Source organism: Harpia harpyja, chromosome 4 (genome assembly GCF_026419915.1).
Source record: "Harpia harpyja isolate bHarHar1 chromosome 4, bHarHar1 primary haplotype, whole genome shotgun sequence".
NCBI classification, from domain to species: domain Eukaryota; kingdom Metazoa; phylum Chordata; class Aves; order Accipitriformes; family Accipitridae; genus Harpia; species Harpia harpyja.
Window position 1 is genome coordinate 49024352 of NC_068943.1, and position 22267 is coordinate 49046618.

General features: G+C 53.6%; 1 protein-coding gene across 3 annotated transcripts; it reads right to left on the reverse strand.

The window, feature by feature from the left end:
• Positions 1 to 1290: 1290 nt before the first annotated feature.
• On the reverse strand, positions 1291 to 22045 carry MERTK (MER proto-oncogene, tyrosine kinase). Of its 3 annotated transcripts, none has more exons than XM_052783902.1 (19): positions 21945 to 22045; positions 17885 to 18248; positions 17491 to 17591; positions 17072 to 17245; positions 15919 to 16005; positions 15123 to 15238; positions 12447 to 12630; positions 11989 to 12140; positions 8728 to 8881; positions 8229 to 8382; positions 6741 to 6826; positions 6537 to 6632; positions 6152 to 6232; positions 5745 to 5837; positions 5483 to 5601; positions 4405 to 4514; positions 4047 to 4206; positions 3519 to 3655; positions 1291 to 1858 (listed from the first exon to the last, which is right to left on the reverse strand). In XM_052783902.1, the coding sequence occupies exons 1-19, from the start codon at positions 22012 to 22014 to the stop codon at positions 1348 to 1350; spliced, it is 2949 nt and encodes a 982-aa protein (XP_052639862.1). In that variant the 5' UTR covers positions 22015 to 22045; the 3' UTR covers positions 1291 to 1347. The 3 variants fall into 3 exon arrangements, with proteins under 3 accessions (XP_052639862.1, XP_052639863.1, XP_052639864.1); XM_052783903.1 differs by having other exon boundaries at positions 8728 to 8878; positions 21945 to 22034; XM_052783904.1 differs by having other exon boundaries at positions 8229 to 8349; positions 21945 to 22034.
• Between the last annotated feature and the right edge of the window lie 222 nt (positions 22046 to 22267).

The window sequence follows — 22267 nt, forward strand, 5'->3', positions numbered from 1 at the left end:
GAGCGGGACGCGGCTCTCGCCCCCCCACCCCCCACGGCGGGGAGGACGGCGCTTCCCCCGCCCCGGAGAGCCGGGTCGTGTGTCGTGTGCCCCCCCTCCCAATCCCGCCCCGGGGCTTGCGGGGACCCCCCGCCCCGGCGCCGGCCTTTTCCGGGGAGGGGGGGTGATGCTGCGGGCACCCCGGCCGCCACCGCCGCATCCAGCCCCTTGGGACACCTCTCAGAGCTCTGTCCCCCTTCCAGCAGCCACCAGGCGACGCGCATTACCTCTCTGCACAGCCCCCCCGCAAAGCAAATGCTCAACACCCCCGGCACGGTGCTCTCCTGCAGTGGTTTTTTTTGGGGGGGGGGTGTTGCAGAAAAGGTGTTTCTGCCGCTGCCGGAACGAGCGAGCACCGTGCAGGCATTCACCGCCAGCCCCCCGCTCCGCCTGGGCTGAGACCCCCTTCCCCAGCCCCGACACCTCCTTGCCCAGCCCCGACACCCCTCCCTCCGCAGCCCCGGGACCCCCGCAGGAGAGGCGAGAGGCGGCCGGGCGGTGCGCGGGGTCCCGGCTCCATCTGGTGGGCACGGCCGGGCTGCCGGTTGCTGTAGAGCAGCTCCTGCTATGGAAAGAGCAGAAATTGCCCCCCCGCCCCAAAACGGAGAAGGGACAGCTGGGAAGGGTCAGGCCACGGCAGGGTGGTTTATCCCTCCCGGGACCCCCCTTACAGACTCTTGTTTCCCCATCGTTGCAGCAGGACCGATGGTTTTCTCAGCACACGGCTGGGACAGATGGAATCGCTGCTGTCTGGAGAAGGGGATTTCAAAGCACCCGCTGTTCCTGGTGGGGCTCTGCATGCAATTTTCAAAAGGGATGTCTCGCAGCATGAAATCCCCCAGCGGGCTGTGTGGCAGGAGCCCGGACTAGCCATAGGGCTGCCCATCGCAAAAGCCACAACAAATGGTGAAAAAGGGGAAAAAAAAAAGCTACGCGAGGCTGGCTGCACCCTTGCCATTTGGTGGTGGCGCAGCCTGGATGGCAGGAGGCCATCACCACATGGGGTGGCATAGGGGGAGCTCACCTGCACCCGCACACCTTGGCACCATCCACCCCAGCCACGCTCTGTCACCCCTGGGGGGGTCAGGGGCCGCCCCTTACCTGTGAGCCGTGGGGAGCTCAAATACCAAAGCCTCCCACTACAGAAAAACTAATTTTTTTAGCATTTAATTACAAACCACCCTGACTTCAGCCCAGGAAAGAGCTCTGGGGAAGAGCCAGACTCCGCCATGACCATCATGCAGGAAGAAATAAAAGAGACGACTGTTTATTAAAATATACCCTCTCTGTCCTTTTCTCCGAGCCCATTTACACCCCGCTCTGCACAGGCTCCCCCTTTCCCAGCAGCACTTCGGAGTCCTCCATGCAGCTATTGGTGCAAGGCAGCTCCGGCGCAAGCGAGCTGCTGGCAGGCAAGGTGCTGGCCTGGGTCCACTCTGAGCCCTCGCCGGCCACCCCCTTGGGCAGCAGCGGGACGTAGGCCTCCTCTGCAGGGCCGCCAAGCTGCTCCTCCAGGACGTACCTCGTCCCCCATCGTTCGTTGTGGTGGACATCCACAGCCACCAGTGCTGTCTCTGCTCGGGGGGAGCAGGGCTCGGCAACATCCCCGGGGTCCAGATCAGAGTCCGCTTGGGGGAAGCCTGAATCCTGGGTGGAGTCTGGGCTCTCCTCGGGCAGGCTGGTGTTGATGTAGATGATGTCTCTGGATCCCCTGACAGTGGGCAGGTGTTCCAGCAGCTTCTCCAGATGGACCTTCAGCTGTGAGAACGTCGGGCGGGTGGTGGGGTTGGCTCTCCAGCACGCAGACATTATTTCATACCTGTAAATCAGGCGACGAGCATGGTTATTGCGGAGGATGTTGCCAGGCACTGGTCTAGGGGACGTATGGGGGTTAATTCCCTGCTTCTCTCCAAACTGGGTAAGCCCTGAGCCGCTTTGCATTGAAACAAAGCAAAAACAACTCCCCCGCTTAGGCTGTTTGCCCAACGGCAGGGATTGATCAGCTCAAGCTGCTGTTGGAAGTCTTTTCTGGTGCCTGGCACTCACTGAGGGTCAGGCAGAGGCAGCCAGCTGCAGCCCTGTGATCTGCTCCCCAGGGGAACATCCCAGTTCTGCTCCCAGGACACCGAGTCCTTCTCTTGTCCTTCCTGCAGGTGCCTGTTCCCAAGCTGGATGTCAGGGCACACTAGAAACTCCCAGCACCTCCCTGCAAGCACATCACTGCTGGGCACATGCTGCCTCCCCTGCCCTCTAGCAGGCTAGTTCCCATAAAAGGTTTCTTTGCCACTTCCTTCAGGGACAGGCATTGGAGAGGGGCCTTGTAGGAACCATTGTGTGACTCCGAGCCATGGGGGGGTTAAACATTTTTGGCTGTAACGGCACCGGAGAAAAACTCAGGAAGAAAACAGGAGAAAAACCCTTGCTGAGCTGCTCAGAAATGCAAAGTTTTGAGGTTTCCACATTTTCCCTTTCCAGGTTCATAGATTTTAGGCACTGAAGAGTCCTGGGTAACTAGAGGGAGTTTTGTGGGGCAGAGATCATGACCAGCCGAGACCTTCTGGCCAAAACTATCTTAATAAAAAAAAAAAAAAACAGAAACAAAAAACCCTAAAAAGTCTGATTCCTCCACCACGAACTGCAGAGGGCACTGCTCCTGTCCCTGCAGGACCAGCGAGGTGACCTCGGTGCTTCCCACCCACCCCACGCAGCAGGCTGCCAACAGCCCAGTTCCTCAGCCCTCTGTGCCAGCCCTGCAAGCACATCGCTTTCTCCTGGGATATTTGTTGGGATTTCTGTGCGCCTGTTTGCCTGGAGTTAAGAAGATGCTTTTTCATCCCTGGGTGATACGCTGCTCTGCTCTGGGATCTGGCTTTCATGAGGCACGTCAAAACTTGGGAGATCATGCAAATATTAAGGGTTTTGAAGTTTTTGGTTCTGTGCTACTTTCATTTAAAATTTGACCCACACCATTCCGGCCAGCTTTCCTCTGAGAGCTAACCTGCATGTGCGTTCTTGTAAGCTCCCTGCTTGTCAACGCCACAAGGAAGAAAAGGTTAAATCCTTGCCATTTTTTTAAAAATCCAGTCTTTAATAACTGTTGTTTCTGAGGGCTGTGGGAGAAATGGAGGGGGTGAAGCAGAAGGTGACTCCTCCCTCTCCAGTACAGACCCGTCTTACTCCACTTGGAGAGGCAGGTTTGCAGCAGGTGGGAGCACGGGCATGCCGGAATGGTCTTTAATTGCTCTGTGATGCACAGCTTTGCAGGCTTTTGGCCAAATTTAGTGCTAAGCCACAAATCCACAGCACAAGTAGTTGTGTCCTTAAAGAAAGGACATCAGCAACTGAGAGCCGCAAAGCACAAAGAGTAGCACCCCACAGAAACCACCTCAGCTAAGGGCAAGCGATGCACAGGTCGTCTGCAGGCAGACAGAGAGCAAACAGGCTGCGCTACAGCCCAGAAACAGGGTTACAATACTCACAGCTCATCCAGGCAGTCCTCGGGCTTCTTCAGGCGCTGCCCGTGGAAGAGGTACTCGTAGATCTCGTGGTTCTGCACTCCTGGGTAGGGCGTCATCCCTTGGGTCACTATCTCCCACATGGTAACGCCAAATGCCCACTGCGAGGACAAAGGGAAAGCACGCTGAAAGGACATTTCCAGGAGGAATGAATGAATCTTTTCATGGGGAAAGGTCACTGCCAAGCAACCACTGGGCCCTCGCACAATGCTAAGAGTTGTCGCTCCAGTCCTGCCCTCCCCAAAATTGGTAATAATAAGCAATGCCACAGAAGAGGCGAGCGGCCCACTCAGTAAACCTATTCCAGGAGGCTGGGCAGGCAGCGAAAGGTCAGTGCGTCCCATTACCAACAGCCTCCTGCTCGTCTGGCTTTGCACTTCCAGGGTACAAGAACAACCGTAACAAAGTGCGGCAAGGGTGGATGACTCAATCCAGGGATCAGTCCCCATCTCTTGCCTCCTGCTGCCTGGCTGCCCAGCCACGTGCACCTACCACATCGCTTTTGGTGGTGTAGACGCGGTCAGCCAGGGACTCAATGGCAATCCACTTCACTGGCATTTTTGCTATTCGGCCCTGACGGTAGTAATCGCCGCTGTAAATCTTCTTCGACAAACCGAAGTCTGCCACGCACACCGTCATATCATCCCGTAACCTGTCAGGCAGAAACAGGGATGGCAAGATAGAAAGGTTTGACGTGCCAAATTCTGAAGCAGAAACCTGAGGCTGAGCTCTTTTCCCATGTCTCTCAAGACCAAGGGAGGTTTTATTGAAGGAAGCAGTCATGCTGTAAACCACAGGGCTTCCACTGGTGCTTATCTATCCAGGATGAAGCAGAGGGAAACAAACTCACATGCAGTTTCGAGCCGCCAAATCCCTGTGGAGAAAGTGCCGACTGCTCAGATACTCCATGCCCAGGGCGATATCGACCATGAACTTCACCAGTGTCTGCAGGGGCACAAACTGGGAAGGGAAGGTGCAGGTTAGACAGTGCAAGCCCTTTGGGAAGCATTTTTGGTTTGATCTGAAAGGCTTCCCTGTCTAGGGCTGACGGCTGACATCCTAGTGGTCTCAATGGCCTTGGAGAGCACCAGAAACCCACAGCAGCAGCCACTGTGGCCCCTCTCATCCCTGTTGGGCTAAGGCCCTCAGACTGTAAGATTTATGGAATCACAAGCCTGCAGGAGCTGCAGATGCGGGGACAGTTCTTTTAGCAATAACCCCAAGCACTGCCTGACAGGCTGTGCTGCTGGCCAGAAGAGCCCGTCTCAGCAAACCACATCTCACTGTGGTTTGCTGTAGCAGTGGATACCTTTCCCATCCCTGTCTCCTCCTTCCACATCTCTGGAGTGCAGCCTGCAACTAGACATTGCTTCCTTCTTGCCTTTCCCACTGGCTGCCTTCAGATCATGTATTTTTGGCTAGAAAACAGCTCAGCAGAAAAGGACCCTGGTATAGAGCAAGTTGACCATGGTTATAGAGCAGTGCGCATTTGTGCCAACAAAGGCCAACCTTGTAGCATGCTGCACTAGCAAGAGCGCACTCAGCAGGTCAAGAGAAACTATTCTTCCCCTTAATTTGGCACTGGTGAGGCCACATCTGGGTGCTGTGTCCCATTTGGGGCTCCTCAGTAGGAGAAAGACATGTTGGAGCAAGCCCATGGGAGACCACTAAGACAGAGCTGGAGGAGATGGTGTACAAGGAGGGGCTGAGATAGTTGGGCTTGTTCAGCCTGGAGAAGGGAAGATGAGAGTCTCACAAGCTTTTGTGGAGCTGGATCCCACCACTGCCACCTGACAAAGGCAGGAAGCAGGACTACAACCAAGTCCTCTTATGTTCTCAAAAAACAAAGGTAGATTTGTCCCCAAAAGAGGCACGGTCCCATCTTGCTCCTCGCAGACTCGGGGCCCTCTGCTCCCCGTGCTCGTTACCTGGGGGGCCATCTCCAGCCGTGAGCGAAGCAGGAAGCTGTGCAGGTCACCGTATTTCATGAATGGGAGAATCACCATGGGCTTGGGGACCTGCTGGGAGCTCAGCTCGATGCACACGCCTGGAAAACACAGACAGGTTGCACACCCCTGTGCGCAAAGGCATCACACTCCCCCCGCAGACATCTGTGCGGGACCCGAGCACTCCCCGGTCCGGCTCCCCAGCCCAAATCCCAACTGGAGTGCAGGGAGTGACAGCCCATACCTAGGAGCTTGATGACATTGGGATGGTCGAAGTCCTTCATGCATGCTGCTTCACTGAGGAACTCTTCTATCTCCCTTTGGGAAAAGTTATCCACTGGGAAGCAGAGAAAAAGGAGGAGGTTTAAAAGCGCAAGAACTTTAACACCCCAAATCACTGCTGCCATCTCCCTTCACAGCACAGCTCCTGCATGGGTCAGGGGGAAGGCACCACCGGCATGTCTCTGCCATCCTTGGCTGTCTGATATGAGTGCCCCTTCCTGACTGGCACCAGGAGCTGTGGCAGAGAGGCCAGCATCCCCACAAAATGGTGCCAGGGTGCAGAGAGAGCACCTCAGATGGGTAGCAGGAACGCCAGCACCCACTAGAACAAATAACGTCAAGTTCTGTGAGGCCAGGGTGATGACTTACACTTCATGGTCTTCACAGCCACCTTCTGTGGGGTGCCTTCGGGCTGGCTGAGATGCCCCTCCATCACTGACCCGAACTCCCCTGCACCATGGGAAAGAAGCAAGCACTTTATCCACAGCCCAAAGCACCAGTCTTCAGGACACCACTATATCCTCGAATATCTGAAGTGCTCTAAGATGGAGACCTCGTCCCCAAAAGGCTACAGGGGAGGCTTATGTCTCACCAGTGGCAGAAGGAGGACATGAACCCGGGGTCCTGGCACTTGATCATCTTGACCCACCATCTCCCCCACATACCCTGGGCCTGGAGCTGGGGGATGATGTAGGTAACAGTGGCAGTCCCTGCCCTGTATGTCCATCCCCAGCTCTCCAGCCCCGACACTCACCCTCTCCCAGGACCTTCCCCAGGCTGAGGGCATTTCTGTCCACAACAACATCCTGCAGCTTCTGCTGGAGCTCGCTGCTGACGCCCAGGCTGCCCACTGCGGGAGAGGGGAACAGGAACTCAGGTCACTTCCAACCTGCAGACATATTGCTGCTGCGATATCCCCATCAACCTCCTTGCAGAGGGATTAAAAAAATATACTTACATGTAAGTTCAACGGCTCTCCGGCAGTAGGACTTCTTGGCTGTGTAGTTCACTGCCAGCTCCAAGTCATTACTGCTGAAAGCATTCCTGGTGGGACAGAAACAGACCCTGCTGGGCCATGTGCGGCTGCTTCTCCTCTGATGAAGGAACAGCCGCTGCAGGGACAGGCAACCACAGTGCTACTGGGGGTATCGGTAGTAAAGGAGAAAATGCACATTCACCCTAATCTTTTTCATTTCCCTCCTACTGGATCAGTGCCATTGCTTACAACGTCCGAGCAAAACAGTCACTTGATAAACAAGGCTGATCTGTCAAGGAGTGAGTCACAGAGGTTTTTTGGGGAGGAAATGGGATACTCATTTCCTACTCAAAGAGCAGTCTGTACCAGTAGGAATATGGTGCCCAGATCTACCACCTCCTAAAGCGATCTCTTGCCCGATGCACAACTCCAGCCTGTCAATGCTCTCTGTTAGCATGTGCAATCCCCATTGGTTAGCCAAAAAGAAACTAAAGGGAGCTTCACACCATGGCCCCAAAAGGGTGGTGATGGGCACGCTGCTGGCAGATGCTGTGCAACCTCTCTGGTACATGGCCGTGCAGAGGTCCAGCTCCAGCGAACAAAAACACAGCAGATGCTCAAGAGCTCCCAGGAAGCTAGCACCGCAAGGGAAGAGCAACAATGCTACACCAGTTAGGAAAGGCATCCTTACATACTACCAGTTTCCAAACTAGGATGGGGGTGGTGCCATGGGAGATGAGAGTAGGTGGGATTCCTTCACCAGCTCAAGAAACTCCCTTACTGAAAAGATGCTCTTCCAAAGTAGTTAATTATATCACGTTTCCAGTTTGGCAGCGGACACCCAAGTGATAGCGCTTATAAGAGAAGCTGCTAGCAGCACAGTTGTTTAACAAAACCAGTAGCACAGGGCAGTTAAATGCCACTTAGAAAGTCACAAGGGTGAGTGAGTAGCGTTGGCTCGTTGTAGCAGAAAACAGCCCTTTGTCTGCATTATTAAAACACCACTTATGCAGTCCAGTGGCAGTCTCTCTGCTTGGTGGGGCTGGTGCCACGCTTAGCCATGGGACCAAGACAGATCTGGCGTGTGATGAGGCAGGAGGGGTTTCTCTAGGCCACAGGATATTATACAACTCTGCTCTCTCACCTCTGTGTCAAAACGCTGAGGCCACCCTCCCATACCAAGTTGCACAAGCTTACTTCCCCTTAAAAATAGGAATAGTGAGTGGAAGGTGAACTGCTGGGCTAAGGAAGGGAGGGGAAGTACCGTCACTGCAGTAAAAATACACTTAGTCCCTCACCACAGGCATAAAAAAATGCCATTTGTGGCAACAACATCAGTACTGCAGACAGAAACCTTGTCCCAATGTCCAGCATGGGCTGCTGGCCAGCCGCCCCGCCTGCCCGTGCCCCACGCGCCTGTGACCTGCTCAGCTCGGGGCACATCTGCAAGCTGTTTTCCCTTCAGCTTACCCGTATTTTGTTTCCACACATCTTTTCTGGATGACCACGGACAAGCAGAGGATCAGCCCGACAGCAATCGTCCCGCAGATAAAGCCCAGGGCTACGATAAAGGAGTCCACATTCCCAGACGCTGGAGTCGAAGAGGGAGCTGAGGTTATTAATCCTAAGAAGATATCCCATTAATGGAGCTGGTAAAAGAGTCAGCCTGCAGTACCCAGGGATTGGGGGAGGATTTCCCAGGGGCTGAAACCAAACCCACTAAAAGCCCAAAGGGTTACACAGGAGAAGAGGGCATGAGGACCAAGGCTGCATGTGAAGACCAAGTCTCTCCTGGCCACCAAAGCACGCTGAAGGTCCCAGATTCTTGGCTGATAGCCTGGCTGACCGGGAAAGTGTCTGAAGGAGGATGGAGAGATGCCAAATGGCCTTGGCCAGACAAGGAGAGTGTGCTTCCCCATCATCCTCCCCTGCACCCACACCGCACTGGCAGGGATGGGCATCTCCTTACCACTGCCAGGGATGAAGACCTCCACCGGGCTGCTGAAAGGTCCCACTCCCCCTTTGGTGATGGCAGCCACACGGACAGAGCAGGTGGCATTGGTGGCCACTACGGGCAGGACGGCCACGCTGGTGTTCGGCTGGGCTTCAGCGGAGATATTCTGCTGGAGAGAGGAAGGGAAGAAAAGCCTGGGCTGTGGGAGACAGCGGCCCATCCCTACAGCAGGAGGGAAACCCGGAGATTTATTGAGAATTGTCTCCTCAAACTTCTGTGTTGCTTTGCTTTCACAAGCCTAGAGGAAATGCAGCACCAAACTATTTACGGAGAATAATAGCCCTGCCTGCAAGCGCCGGATGGGATCTGGAAAGGGGCTGAGCAGCGTTTCCCAATCAAACCTCATGCCACTGTCGCTCTTTGCTTGTCAACAGCAGCAGGACCAGCAGCCTGAGCCAGAAAAGAGGCAGGAAAGCGATCTTGCAAGGAAGGGGGAAAGGCATTTCATGCACTGGCAGTAACATGGATTTTGACCCCTAGCCTTCGTTGCAGTCAGCTTGGCCAGTGGAGGCTCGTGCCCCTCTTCACTGCCAGCCAGGGATGCCCACGGTTCGTGCTGCTTAGCACCCACAGAGCCTCGGCGCTCACCACCGCTGCTCCTCCCCAGAGCATCTCTGACTGCTTCCAGCTGCAGCACTCCTGGCTTGATCGTTCAAGTGCCCAGCCACAGAAAGCAGATCTTAGGGCAGATATTTTCTGACTGTGGTTTTTCTGTCAAGCTAATAATATTTCCATTTTTAAGGGCATGTTTCCTTGCCTGGTAACATGGCAGGAGACAGCATGCTCCATGGCACACACCTTTCTCCTTGGTAAAAGAACAAGTGAGTCTTTTCCTGCAAATTCCCTGTTGTTTCCTGGACTCCTTCAGCTGAGAAAGCGCCTGCTGCTGCTCCCTGCCGACCCCCAGCTGCAAAACAGCTGGCCAGCGGTACCCAAAACATCTGGTGGGCTGCTGTGGCCAGCAGAGCCCAGCTCCTTACCCTAGCTGAACATCACGTGGATGAGCAAAAGCAGCAGCCGAGGGGAATCGGTGGGCAAGGAGGAAATTGGAGCTCCTCAGAGGGAACCGGTTTCTGTTCATAGTCATAAAAAAACCACAGAACTGGATGTGAAACACGCCCCAACCCCAGGAGTGTGTCTGCACCATCGGGCAGCAGCGTGAGCTGATACCCGCTGCTGCCTCCGCTCCCACACTCCTGCTTTCCTCCCACCTCATGTTCACGCCATCCTTCGTCGGAAACGCACACGAGATCTTTTCCCCACTGCCAACTTAAAAATGCACCGGGATCCTTTCATATCGCAGATGGCACTGCTGTGTCATCTGAGGACAGAGCCCAACTGATATCAAACAGACCATGGAGAGCATGAGCACACTGGCAAAGCGGACAGTCATTCCAGCAGGACAGAACTGCCAAAGTTAATGTTTTTTTATGAGTCTTGTGGTAGTTGAGGAATTTCTTCACATCCCAGCTCCGGCAGCCTTGGGTCAAACAAGTACTGCTGGTTAAAGAATAAAATAAAGCAACTTTTTTGAAGTTTTTAAAATAGTTTTCAAGCTGGTTGTGGAGAAAAGGAGGCCTGCAGGTGGCCCTGCTGACACAGAAATACAGGACACCCCCCCCCCCCCCTTTATCGTGCTGGGGTTGTTAAACAGATGGTTATTTGGGGGTATTTCATATTTAGCCTGCCCAGGACCAAAACTCAGAGACTTTATTTCTGAGAAATCAGAGCTCCACTTGACAGAAAGCACGTTGCTCTTCTGCTTCAGACTGTCTGTCCATCAGCTCAGGGGACCCTTGGGGGTGCATGGGGGAACAGGGCACTGCACCAGCCCATGGTGCTCTGCAGAAAGGTTACAGCACAGGCCTCTTAATTCTGCAACAGCCCTTATAAAAAGGCGTGCTGGCCCCTGCCCTTGGCTGGCTCTGACATGTATTTTTGCCTTCCATATAACCTGGATGCTGACAAAACAAATCAGCAACAAACACAACTGCTTCCTTCGGTCTGCAAGGAGCCAGGGTCCCTTGCACAGCTACCTCCCTCCTGAGCTCATTCCCCACTAGAGGGGTTTTTTGAGCCTCCTGAAAGCCAGCATTAATGAGAACAGTTATTGACCAGGAACCCAAGCAGAAATTTCACCCCATAAGCATTTGACTGGGGAAATTTATAAAAAACAACAACAAAAAAAGACAGTCTCCCAGGGTTTAAAGGGCAAGTCCTGTTTTTTGCTTTCTGCTTGAGAGACGACAAATATGTCAGCATTTTTTTTTTCCATGCTAGTCACAAGACCATAATATTGTTTCCCTGACTTCACTCGGTCTGGATCTATACATGCTCTTTTTCAGAGGCGCAAAAGGAGAACAGAAAATGCAGCATCCTGCAAAAAATAGGGTGTGAGTCACTTTTTCCACACCGGATTCAGGCTGTCAGTGCCTCTCTGTGCTTTCAGCCTGGGACAGAGGAAGACCAAACCACAGTGCAGAGGCGACAGCTGGATACATCTGCGCAATTATCCAGAGGCTCCCTGACCACTGGCAGAGGCTGGACGGGATGCTCTTTTGCCCAGTAGCTGAGATGTGCCAGGACTGCCCGAGAGGTCAGGCCAACCTCGCCCTAGCAAATTCCTGAAGGCTACTTCCCAAATCCTGGGAAAGGCAAGCAAGGTTGCGCCAGATGACTTCATATGCTCATGGACAGGCCCTCAGCCCCAAAATGTTCCTTCAGCTATGAAACTCTGTGCCATGGCTTTGCAGATGAGTTAATGCACGGAATAAATCCCATTTGAGTAAGGAAAGACTCAAAACCCAGGGAACGAATTCTCCCAAACACCTTATGATTGACTCCATTGCTGAAAGTGCCAAGAGATGCTGCCAAACCTTGACTGCCACTCCAAAGGCCATACCAAAGATTGTCAACACCGGGAAGAGCATCTCTAGTTTTAGAGAGTAGGAGCCATGGTAGCACACCTCTTGTCTCCTTCATGCAGAACTGCTTAGTCACAATATTAAAGACTTAGGGCATTACCATGAGTTACATAAACACATGAGAGAGAGACTACTTGTATTAAAAAAGCCCAGATGAAAGCACAAGACAGCAGACAAATAAGCTCAGAAAGAATATGCAGAAGCACCAAGACCAAACTGGACGTCCCTGCTTGATGCCTGCTGGGATTTTTTCTAGGTTTTAGCCATTCTTCCCCATTCCCCCATGACTTACCAACTCCTTGGAGTTCTGCCACCTGTACCAGATGTGATAGCCCTGCAGTTCCCCATGGATCTTCCCCAGGGGTGGCTTCACCCATCGGATCTCCACGGAGGAGACGGATTCATTGAATGACACTGTGACGTTCAGTGGTGGGGTGGTCGGAGCTGCAGGAATCAAAGAGAAAGAAGGTGAGGGGAGCCAGGTGGATGGGTGCAAGGACATGGTAGGCTGCTGGAAAATGAGCTGTAGCTCATTCAGAAAGCGCACTGTATTTCCTACAGCCTTTACTATTTCCAGCAGGTGACTGCCCCTGGGTAAATTTCATTTTCCCAATCAACAGAGTCGAGATGTTCCACCCCGTAAGCAACCATGACTCTGGACCAGCATCTCATCCAGAGAGTCCTGCACAAAGCACAGCTGCGCGACTGAGGCAGGGAAACCCTTCTCAGTCTTCGCTACTCGTTTCCTACCTCCCTCAGTGGTGCTGGCGGTTATCCAGGGGCTAAATGCTGACCAGCCGACTTCATTCCTGCAGGAAACACGGATGTTATAGTCTGCCATGGGCCCCAGCTGCTGGATGTGATACACGTGGGGAGGCACCGAGGTGTTGAAGAGCAGAAGTGAGACGTTGTTTCGTGGAACAGCTTCCTTGACCTTAATTGAAAAATCAGTCCACAAACAGGGATTAGTCAGCAGCAACCTGCAGGGTGAGATGCATGGCAGGAATTTTACATCTGTAAACAGGATCCAGAGCCCTGCCTCCTTCCCTGCCTCCCATCCAAACACCGGCAGGGCCTTGTTCCTGCATGCTGGCTCGTCTCTACCGAGCAGAAAGCTGATGGCAGGCCATTCACGGGGCCCAGGGCGAGGACTCCAACAGACACAAAAAAGAAAGAGTTGCTGTGGGGACACGGCAGAGATGTGTGAAATCGCCATCACTGCGGAAAGGAGGAGGGAGGGGTGGTTTGCTCTTTCTTGTGGCACGGAGCAGAAGGAGCACCCAGTAACATTACCAGCAGTGAGTCCCAAACAAACGAAGTCCTTTTTTGTGCAGCACATCATTAGACCGCAGGACTTATTGCCATCAGATGTTGCAGGACTAATCACAGACCTCGTCAGACTCCATCATTACATTTAGCAGCATGGATGAATTCAACATACTAAAAACAAGTCACGCTTTTTACACAAAGAGAAATTGCTCCCTCCCCAAAGGGCTGGCTATTGAGCACCCATGTAGCTGCCCACAGCCAGCCCTTGCAGTTCTCTGGAAAGCATCTCATTTCGTGAGAAGCACCATGAGAGTGCCCTGGGCCGGGATGGTGGAAGGAAAGAGGGAAGAGCAAGAAGGAGGGACGCCAGCACAAGCGAGACAGTTAACTCGGAAGACAACCCACAGGATGTGTTTCAGCATGAACCACAATCAGAAGGTCATACAGTCCTCTCTAAAGCCTCTGTGCATGATTTTCGGGTGGCAGGAGACCTGTCCTTCTGCTTAAGCAACAAGAGTATCCCCCTGGCTAGCTCAGGATGCTCAGGACAGTCTCAGCACCAACACCAGCAGTATTTGCCAGCCAAAATGAAAGAGAATAGCCTTCAGCCTCATAAAGCTGAGAAGGTCCCCAAGCCATCGCTAGATGCTTTGAGGGAGGTGAACAGTGATCAGATGAACATGCAAGCCACTCCTGAAAGCACCACTGGGACTGGCTGTTCTCCTGAGCATGAGGCCCAGCTCAGCTATCTCAACCCTCAATTTGTCTTCTGGAGAGAGTCCATCAAATTAATATATTTTTTAAAAAAATTGGGCTTTTTGCAAACTTAGTTTGAACTTGGCAGGTGTGACAGCAACAGCTTCCCTTTTAAGCACCAGCGTGCTCAGAAATGAGTCACTTGGTCGGTGGGCCATGCTACCCTAGTGAGGGGATTATCAAAGGGGACAGGAGCAAAAAGGCTTAGTCACAGCTGTGTTTTTGCCAGAAATCATGTCTTGTTTTCCAATTGAAAAGGCTATTTCCTAATGACAGACCGTGAACGTTAAGTCATAGGAAATTCCTTGGCTCTCCACCCCACTTCCTGAGCTCCAGCTGGAAGGCAGCAGTGGATGTGGCGCTAATATTAGCTCCGGTACCTTTCCTCCCTGTAAATCCTTTCACTTTTACCTGGCTTCAAACATCGCCTCTCTCCATGTGTTACCTCAGCCAGAGTATAGGTTAGCCAGTATAAAAAACATATCCACAAGAGGGCAAGCAATGGGCTTGAACTGTGAAACCCAGCAAAGTCAAACAGATAGAGCAGGTGGAAACTACTTGCAGGGCTGTACCCATGGGGATGGCATTCCCTGACTTGTCCAGGAGACAGGCAACCTCTCAGCTCCTTCCCAGTATAAAGCTCCACCTCCAAACCCCAGTGGGAAGGCTGCTTGTTCGGGAAGTGTTTGACCAGGCGGTAAAAGTAGGGACAAGCATGTGCCTGCAGCAACTCAAGGCTTGCAAAGTCTCCCAAAGAGCTACCTGGAGCAGTTCTGGGCATCTCTCCATGAAGAGTCATGACAACCTGACTGTCTTGCCCGAGGAGAGTGATTCTTGCGGCTCACTCCCGCATGCTTCACAGGCACGAGCCCAGATGGGCTCTTCCAGGCAGGTGGCTTGCCTGTTCCCATCGCCCCTTGTTTCTCCCCCCACTCAACCACCCCGCTCCCAGGACAAAAGCCTGCTTCACGCTCCCTGTGCCAGTCTCTCTGTGGGACACCTTCCACCAACTAACCCCCAGCGCAGCGGGCAGAGCAAAGCTGCTTTTTGTAAGCAGACACCACCAAGCTGGTCTCCAGCAGCTCCTTCCAAGCCTCCTGTCCACCTCGGCAGTGCTCCGGCTACCCCAGGTCCCAGCGCCTGTGGACTGCTTGCTGCCCAACTTGGACTCCTCAACATCACGCTGCCACAAATTCCCCAGCCACCTGGACCACAGGGTGCGGGTGGGACAGCGCGCCAGCTTCCCCTTTTAAAGCCGCTGGAAAAGTCCAACTCAATTTGCCCAAACCAATAGCGTGGTCAAATCCATGCAGTTCATGCCAAACAACACTGATTTCCACCTGCCTTGGAGTATCCGTGTGAGGGGAGGTTGCAGGGGCAAGGGGAGTTATGGATGCTTACCTGGACACTGCAGCTGTTCAAGGCAGAGAATGCATCAAAGCCCGGCACCCAGGATATCACGATACTGTGGGCCGTTCTGTTGAGGACATGCACACTGGTGGGTGCAGATGGTATTCCTGCAGGGAAAAGCCAAGGGCAGTCAGCTGGAGGCCTAAGCACAAATGTAGCACATCTGGCTTCCCTCTGGCAGCTCCCAGGGCTCAAACCAACTCTGCATGAACCCCAGGTACTGCCCTGGCTACAGCCGCAATGGCATCCTTTATCAGTGTATCGCGGATGTTTCAGACCACCAGACAGGGAAGCAGAAAAAAGTCATTTGCAGAACTATTTTGATCACGTTCTATATTTGTGAGCCGAAACAGCACTCTGGGTTGCTTAGAGGCAATGGCATATTTCAGGGAACACCTTCCATGCATTGCCAGAGTGGTTCCCAACAGGAATGTCGAGAATTTCCACCATTTCCTATGGAAAACTGCAAGCACCACCCTGGTTGTGAAGGAAGGAAAAGAGTGATAGAGTCCTTCCGAAACCTGCTCTGGGGCTGACAGTTCTGCTTTCAAATGTGATTTTTGGTGCTTCCTCCCACAGCGGTGATACTGGGATGACAGAACCGCACTGGGTGACTGTTCTACTATGTGCATCCCACTTGATTTTAAATATAGTTTTAAAATGAGGAAAAATAAGTACGGGAATCCTAAAAACACTAGAATGAGTGCTTGGGAGTGTGGAGACCAGGACAGCTCCTTCTTGGACACATGTACTCAACAGGTAAGGTGAGCATCACTTTCCCTCTTACCTTTCACGTTGACCTGCCCCGGGTTGGACGCAGTTAGCCCTTTACTGTTGTGAGCCTCACAGCTGAACAGTGTTGTTTCATTAAGACCTGCAGGGAGAAAAACAAGGGCCTGTTCACTGGACCTGCACAAAACGCCCAAATCGCACCAATTCTCCACCTGCTGCTCACCAAAAACCCTTGTGGCTTCCTTTCTTGCACTGTTGTTTTATTTTTTTCCAGCAACACAAAAGACCTTCTATTTAGCACTCATTGCTTCCCTTCGTGGCATTTCTGTGCTGACTGTCTGGGGGCGACCCCCGCGATCCAGCTCACCCACCTTCCACGCTGCAAGCACGAGCATGCCATCAGTGCCATCAGGACAGTACATTTCTACGGCACCGTTGCACAACCTCCTGAGTAAGCATTTGTTTTGCGTTCAAAAAGGGAAAGGCAGAAAGCAGAAGAGCCCACCACCGTGGCTTGAATCAGATGACTTATTGCTTTTCGAAGATTGCTCAAATCTCCCAGCTGATAATGAAGAACGACTGGTTTTGGGGGCCACTGGAAATACCCGAGTGCAGACGGCTGCTTGTTTCCCCTGCGGTATGGGCATGGCCTGTGTGAGATGACCCTGGGCAGCAACAGTGCTCAGGATTTTCATCTCATGGAAAGGACTTTTACTGGAGGTTGTCCCTCCTGGGCACATTGCTTGCTGCTGCTGCAAGGTGAAGGGCTCGCCATGGCATGCTGGACATGCCGAGCGTTTGCTCGCACCAGCAGCGGTGCCTCTCAGTACGACAGGGCTCCTGGGCCAGGAGGGGGACTGTTCAAATGACCTGACCTAGCATGTGCCAGTCGGATGCAAGAACATCCAAGAGGAATGGGTCATTTCTTCCGGCTTTCACTGCCTTTTAAAGCCTGCCTTTGGACATCAAGACGAGTCAGTTATAGTCTGGCTGCTAATTAGCTAGTGGCCTTCTCCTCATGAGCAAAGCAAGAAATCCCTCCTCTCTTTTGCCTCTGCAGCAAAACTGTGATGGGTTTTATGTTACATGAAGGACTTTTCTCCCTGTGCTGCACCAGGCTGCCATGGAGACACCTTCCCACCCTGCCCTTCCTGGTAGCCACACAGAGGTATCCCAGCTGGCCATGGCAAGGACACTGCTGGGCTCACCTGGCACGGTCAGGACTGACGGGGAGATGTGGGGCTTTTCATTCACTTGGACGTTGTTGCGAAACCAGTAGATCTCCACAGGCTCTGGTGGGCCCACGGCTTGGCATGTGAGGTTGAAGGGACTGTTCTTGGTGACATTCAGCTTCTCGGGCTGACGAATGAAGTGTGGGAGCCCTGCATGGACACAAGCAGAGAAGCAAGAGATTCAGAGCGCTCAGCAACACAGCCCTATCAACAATCCCAAACTGTCCTGCCAGGGGCTATGCCCAGCTCCGGCAACAAGCCCCTTCCCATCCAGGACTCCCTGTTTCTGGGGGACAACTCACAGCTCCCAGATCACAGTCCCCAGGGCTGTCACTCAGCCAGGGCACAATGCTCCACACCTCCAGCACATCTGCCCTAGCCCTCCTCCAGCTCACCTTCCAGCTGCACCGAGATTGGATCTGACACCACCTCAGTGCCAGAGATATTGAGTTTGCAGACGTAGGAGCCGTTATCCGAGCGCTGGGCGGCAAGGATGCTGCCAGAGAGAACGGAGACCAGGTCAGGGCTTTGGCAGGGAGCCTTGCCCCACACACAGCTCCTGCAGGAGGACATGGCAATAAAGCCAGCCTGGGTGTGGGTTTCAATCAGTACCAACCACCCCACAGCACACACCAAGCAGAAGCTGGGCTTGCAAAGCCAGGTTTGGGGACTAGGCAGCACCTGCCCATCCTAGTTCCAGTCCCAAGCCCCTGCAAGCTGCCCGGCCTCCCGTCCCTCCCCAGGAGCCAACGTGTAGGGCATTCCTCCAGGAAGGATGGCATCGGTTACCTGAAGGTGGAAGTCATTGCCACCTCCTCTTCGTCGGCAATCTCGAAGTGGCTGGTGGCGATGCGGTCCAGCACATGCAGCTCCCTCCCATCCTTCCACAAGGAAATGCCCGGGGTCTCTGGCCTGAGCAGCAGCCGAGGTACTTTGATGGAGCAATTAAACGTGACATCCTTGTGCTCATTAATCACGATGTGTTGCACCGTGGGGTTAAACTTAATCTGTCCTAGAGAGCTGGCTGAGGGCTCGTCCTGGGGCTGCTCTGGGCTCCGGTGAGGCCAGTGACCAACAGTGGCCACGCTTCGCTCAGGGCGGTGGGACTCTGCCGACAGGTATGGCCTTAGACCTCGATTTCGGTCAGCGTCGTCTGCAAGAGAAGACCTTGGTTTTGTTATCCCCAGGCAGCAAATGCCCCCCTGCAAAACGCTGCAAAGCCCCACCGCTTTAATTAATAATTAAAGGCAGTTCATTTACAGATGCTCCAAAAATTCAAAATCTCTGAGACCTCTCGTAAGAGCCCCAAGAAGGAAACATGGAGATGGGGGCTGTCCCAAGACTGACTATGTACGAGCAGCACCTCCAAAAAAAGCCTTTTTAAAACAAACGGGAGCAGCCCAGGCTAAAGAAAGTCCTCAGCCACTTCTCTTTCAGCAGGGGACAGGCAGGAGCTATTTCTGCTGCATCGCACCCCCGGGACTGGAATATAAAAGGATCCCTGGGCAGGAGGAATTTGGGACTTTACTCCACTAAACCCCTTTCAGGGCCTCATCTCAAGCATTTTCAGCTGCGGTAGAGAAAGAGTCCCCGGCAGGGATTTCTCTGATTTTAGGCTCTTTGCTGGTAATGCTGCTTCTTTCCCAGGACAGGGTGAGCTGTTGTGAAAGAGGGAGATGCTCTCCGAGTCAACTACATACGTTTTTGCTAAGCTAAGTGCCTCCACAGAGCTGCTTTTCTTGGGAAAACAGCTGCAGACAGACGAAGAAATGCCTTCAGACGGTGTGTAGGGGCGGGCTGCTGTTTAGTGTTGTTCTCCCAGGCTTTTTTCCCAGACATTTTTCCCAAGGGAAGGCTATTTATCAGCTCTTTCTGAGGTCTTCGTGCCCCCATCTACAAATCACCGAACATACCCAGTGCTGTAGCTGCGTTTTCCCCCTCCCTCCCACCACTTCCCACCCCAGCCACGAACAAGACGAAGAGCAGCTCCATGTAAAGCAATTCTCCCCAAACCAACCTGTGTATTTTCGAAGAGATAAGATATAGAGAATATAGCACAAGTAGATGCTTTTACTAGACCCTTTCTGAGCTTCCTGAGGCTTTCACAGGCGTACAGAAATCCCAAGCAGAGTGGTAAATCTCCCTTGCTGCTTTCAGCAAGCAAAGGCATTGTGCCAGACAGGAATTTCAACTAAATTAATTTGCCTCTTCTGAATAAAAAACTGTTCACAATTTAAAAGATAATACCGCAGGTAGAGAGCACAACCTTTTTATTTAATCAGAGTTCAGCTGAGTTTGTTTTGAGGCAGGTCTTAGTCCTCAAACATCAAACAAGTTTTTAAAGCTACGTCATTACTATTGTGAGTAATGAGGCATGAACCTAGTGTGCTTTCCCGAGAGCCAAGAAACACAACCTAATTGTGAGGCTGGATATATTCCTTTGCTAAATTGCTCAGTATTTTTAACCCTCAAGAAATGTTACTTCTAGACAGAAATTTGAGAAGGGTTTTTAAGTTCTGCCCGGTCTGGGGGTGCAGAGGAAAGCACAGGGCTCTCACACAAAACAATGGGTTTCCCTTTCAGAAAAAAAAAGACCCTAAGCTTTTCCAACCTGCTTCCTAAGCTTTACCATCCCAACACAAACAAAGGCCATGTGACTGCTGCAAAATGCAGCCGACTGCCATTTACTTGCGGGCCGGGTCACCAGCTCTCAAACAGGCAGCTCCAAAAAGATTTGCCAAATGCAAACGAGCGAGCAACCCCAAATCCCCTTCCCTCCCTTGCTCTTCCCGGAGGTTACCCAGGCTGGAGCCACTCGCTGCCTGGCACTATCCAACCTCGAACAGCTGTTTTCATGCTTCATTTCGAAGCTTTCCAGCTCTGGCCAGAGCTGCTCCGCCGGCAGGGACCCCTGGCCGGGGAGGACATGGATGCATGCTGGCGGTCCCTGCCCTTGGCAGGCACTCTGCCTGCTCTGGCATGATTTCTGCTCCCCCAGGCTGCTTCAGGTTTAAAGGCAAAGAGCAAAGAGGATCTTAGCCTCATTTTCTACACTGATGAAGTGGAAAGAGGTGTTTGCTGGCCCAGGAATCAAATACTTTCCTCTCTGACTCATGTGACAACAGGAATTTCTCATATCCAGCACTGCCTTTGGGTACCCCTTCCATCCCCAGCTGTTTGGGATGTGGATATCTTCACAGTGTCTTTGAAGAGATCTGCCCAGTGTGGCAGGACACCCCTTACCTGTGTCCAGAGCGATTTGTTTAGGCTGGCTCTAAAAGCCCATGCTAGAGCCAAGGAGCTGAAAGCAGGCATGCCTGCGTGAGTGCCTGCCACACTGGAGCAGCTCCCCTCGCTTACCGCAGCTTGGCCTGAGGGAAAAGCTGGCATGGAAATACATCCACTTAGAAGCACAGTGCTGGTCTCTTGAAACACCTGGGATCACAGCAAAACTAAAGTGCTAGCAAAGACAGATCTTTCTGTGCAGCCCAGCAGGTCCTGCATGCCCTTCTCCATTACTAGCCTGGAGAATGGAGTTTTAACAAGAAAATCTGCCCGTTATTAGAGGCAAAATACTTTATTACAGACCAAAAAAAAAGCAGGGAGTTGCACACCCTGCAACTGAAACAGCAAGTAGTTCTGCTGCAGTCCCAGTGAGGAAGGTATTAGAAAACACCCAGGTCTGCCAAAAAGCTCCCTACATCCCTAGCCCTGGATTTCCCATTACTGGAAGTAATTCACCTGCTGACAACAGCTTTCTGCTCAGGCACTTGCAGAGCCTATCTTTGCACCCGGACAGGGCAGGAGGAATGAAGAGCCCCTGCCTGCAGGTTTTCCTACCTCACCATCCCCTGGGAGCTGTCAGAATTGAATTTCCCCTGGGGCCATACCTGACTTACAAAGAGACTCTCAGGGTTCGAACACCTTTTGTATAAACCAGTCCAGGATTCTTGGTTAAATCCACAACGAGTTGCCCTCACTGCAGATTCCCGCAGTGACAGAGTCAAGACTTTTGACTCCACCTTGCCCAAAGCAAACACTGGCATTCCTGCCTTCCCTGCTAAACCCCATGTGCACACCGACTCCGAGACCGCGCAGCATCCCTGAGCACGGGCTACAAACAAACCCACAGCACCTCACAGCCTGCGACCAAACGTCGGGCAGCCCTGATGACGCACACTTTAAGTCCAAAAACTACGCCTATCTCTTTGCATTTCTTTTTGCAGGTAACCAAGCACGTGGAGCTGAAAAGCCAGCAGACTGACAGCACCGCAAAGCGCAGCCCTGTGCCACAAACCGTGGTGTTTCCCGGTGACTTTTCCCAACACCGGTACGCAACTGGCTCACGGCTAACGGGATAAATCCCAGACGCGCTGATCTGTGGCAGCTTTTGGTCCCTGCCTGTCGCAGTGTCCCCAGCAAGCAGAGGCACATCACATCAACAAAGTGGGACAGAGGCAGAGCAGAGGCAGAGCCGTGTTCCAGGACAGCAAAACTCACGCTCTCTGGGGCTGGCAGAGAGGTGCTGCCGTCAGAGACCCCCAGCGAAATCACTGCTGAGCTTCCCCCCAGGATTTAAGCTCCGCTTTAGCCTGCAGGCCCAGCGAGCAGGAGAGGGGTGCGGGGGGCACTGGGGTGGCCACGCAACACCCCGGCCACTGGCAGGGTGAAACGAAGCAGCATTTGCAGGTAAAATGCCCCGGACGAACACCCCTCGCCGGACCCCCGAGGCCCCCACCGGCACCGGAGCAGCCCTGCCATCCCCGGGCCGTCCTGGACGCCCCCAGCCCGGGAGCCCCCCTCCGGGCTCCCCCTTCCTCCCCGCCCGGCGCCTTCCCCGCAGACTCACCGGCTCCGCCGCGGGACGGGCGCAGGGCCGCCAGCAGCGCCCAGAGCAGCGCCCACCGCCCGCCGCCCATCGCCGCCGCCGCCACCGCCACCACCGTCCCCGTCCCCGCTCCGCTCCGCCGCGCCTCGGCGCCGCCGGCGCGCTGGCCGCCCCGCCCCGGCCCGGCTTGGCCCGCCCCGGCAGGGCACCGGCCCGCCTCCCGCCCGCGGGGCCTCGGCGTGGGGCGGGGACGGGGCAGCACCGGGGCACGGTGCCCTGCGCTCCAGGGCTTCGGTCCCGTCTCACAAGCCCCAGCAAGGGCGGCCCGGCAGGTGGCAAAGGTG